Genomic DNA, 2,436 nt, shown 5'->3' with positions numbered 1-2,436 from the left:
AGGAAGGACAAGTCCCTGGAGAGGAACATCATGCTTGGCAAAGTGGAGGGTCAACGAAAAAGAGAAAGACCCCAACGAGAAGGTTTGACACAATGATAGCAACAATGAGCTCAAACCTAACAGTAATTATGTGAGGATGGTGCTAGACTGGACGCTGTTTCTTTGTGTTGTGCATAGCGGTTGTTAGGAGTCAGAACCTACTTGACGGCATCTAACAACCACAACAAATCTTAAGGGAACAGACAGCTTCATCCCTCTCCCGTGGAGTGGCTGGTAGGCTTGAACTGCCAAACTTGTGAATAGCAGCCCTCGCCTAACCCACAACACCACCAGGGCTCTGAGATCATTTTGAAGGTTATGTGATAGCTCGGATTACGTTGGGGCACCCTGGTATGCTGTTCTTGGCTGGACAGACACAGGATGAGCAAACCTGTCTCGGTCCTGTGTGGGGTGATGATCTGTGGGCACCGGGGCCTTGGACCCGTTCTCATCTCCTCTCTTCGCTGCTGGCTTTGGGAAGCCATGATCCCAAAGCTGGGTCCCCCCTGCTTTCAGCGCAGCGCAGTTGTTCTCTCTGCCACAGGGACCGTCCCCTTTACAGCCACACTGTCCACCCACTCACTCACCCTCCTCAGCATTCCTGTCCTTCCCCTTGGGCCAGGCTCCTGTTATAGGTCAGGAAGCTTATCCCGTTTGCAAAACATGGCCTGAGCCCACTTCACTTCCTGTTGGTCCTGCCCCTCAGGAAGTACTCCCAGGGTAATCTGTGGATTTCCTGGGTGGTCAGCCTCTGTGCTGGCAGCCAGGAGCACATAGGTCCTGGCAGGGGACCCCTTCCCTGAAGAGATTCCCTGTGCATTAGGGACACTTCAGAGTTACACACTCCCAAAGAAGCCACCGAGAACGCATGTTGTGAGTGTGACTCTCTGTAATGCCAAGAGGAGGAGAAGGTGGGGATGGGACCAGATGAGGAGGAAGACTCAGGGACACAGTGACTCTCAACAGTTGCTGAAAGGAAGGTAGTGACCTGCAGGGTAAGTTGGGGCTGAGTTTGTAGGAGACCTCCATGTCAGACTGGGCAGTCACACGCCCAAGGGAGTTGAGGCCTGTTTGAGAACAAGGAGGGGCCATAGCCAGAGTGTTCTCTGGGGGTGATTAACCTGTCGGCCACTTATGGGTGGGCACGAGAAGGGGGCTTGAACTGACTGGTTGGGGGAGAGTGGCAAAGTTAGAGTATTCATAGATCTTGTTATATTGTTTTTTTTTTCTCAGGGAGGCATTTACGATTCCCCTGATTCCTCTTGGCTTGAAGGAAACCAAAGATGTTGATTTTTCAGTCATTCTCAAGGTATATCTCTAAGCGACAGATGCTGGGCTGGGTTTTTAAAAGGGAAAGGGGAATTACGGATCCCTTGATTTCTAAAAGGTGACTCTGAGCCCTCGTGAAAGTCCCGTCTCCCCTGCCCAGAGAGCCCCTGTGCATTTTTCTCACCGGCTTGTTCATCTCTTTGGTGACTTCTGAAGGGTTGGAAATCCAGACCAGCCCTGTACCCCTGAAACACCTCCCTCCACCTTCCTCCCCACCCTTTAAGTACACCGGGTCAGAGGGTTTCTGTGTGGATGTTTTGGAATTTTAAAACTGTGTCCTGTTTCAGTATATTTTCTCTTAAATGTTGTAACCAATTTGGGCCATGTTTTGGGAAGAACAGTTAACATTTTACCTCCCAACATTTTATTACGTTAATTCCCCTGCTCCCCCCCACAAAAAAAGAAAGTTTACAGCGAAGCCCTGTATACCCACTACCTGGATTCTCCCATTAGCATTGTTGTTGTTGTTGTTAAGTGCCGTTGAGTCGGTTCTGACCCATAGCGACCCTGTACAGGGTTTCCGAGGGTGTAAATCTTTACAGGAGTAGAAAGCCTCATCTTTCTCCTGCGGAGCGGCTGGTAGTTTCGAACTGCTAACCTTAAGGTTCGCAGCCCGATTCGTAGGGGGTGATTTATTACATACCTGTCTGTCTGTCTGTGCATCCCATGCCCCTTTATCCATCTTTTTGGATGAGTTTCAAAGTAAGTTGCAGATGTTGGTTCACTAATGTTAAATAGTTTAATAACTAGAGTTTTAGGGGTTTTCCTCTAATTCTTTTTTTAATAACAGTGTAGTGAGTTATAGGCCACGTACCATTTAAAATGTACAGTGTTCAGCATCCTATTAACCAAGTGTAGATCTGGCAGACAGCCCTGGGCTCCTTTCATTGAAGCAGGACTTTGTGGGCCCACCTGGGCCTGGCACTGTGTTTGGTATTGGTGATGTCATGGGCCCTGCCTCTGGGGCTGTGGTTCTGTGGAGGGTGGGGATAGGTTCAGATCTGGTGAAAGGGACAGAAAGGAAGTGCTTTAAAGGATCAGGTACACGAGAGAGGGAGCGCCTCAGCC

At 49.6% G+C, this 2,436-nt stretch overlaps 1 protein-coding gene across 1 annotated transcript in view; it reads left to right on the top strand.

The window, feature by feature from the left end:
- The window catches only part of RHPN2 (rhophilin, Rho GTPase binding protein 2), an 83,694-nt gene that overhangs the window by 46,842 nt on the left and 34,416 nt on the right, over positions 1-2,436 (top strand). The window contains exon 4 of the mRNA XM_006867310.1: positions 1,273-1,348. Within this exon, the coding sequence (XP_006867372.1) occupies positions 1,273-1,348 (76 nt within the window). The remainder of the gene's footprint in view (positions 1-1,272; positions 1,349-2,436) is intronic.

Source organism: Chrysochloris asiatica, unplaced genomic scaffold, assembly GCF_000296735.1.
Source record: "Chrysochloris asiatica unplaced genomic scaffold, ChrAsi1.0 scaffold00104, whole genome shotgun sequence".
Classification (NCBI taxonomy): Eukaryota; Metazoa; Chordata; class Mammalia; order Afrosoricida; family Chrysochloridae; genus Chrysochloris; species Chrysochloris asiatica.
The sequence above is the reverse complement of the archived record's forward strand: the minus strand, read 5'-3'. Positions and strand labels throughout refer to the sequence as shown.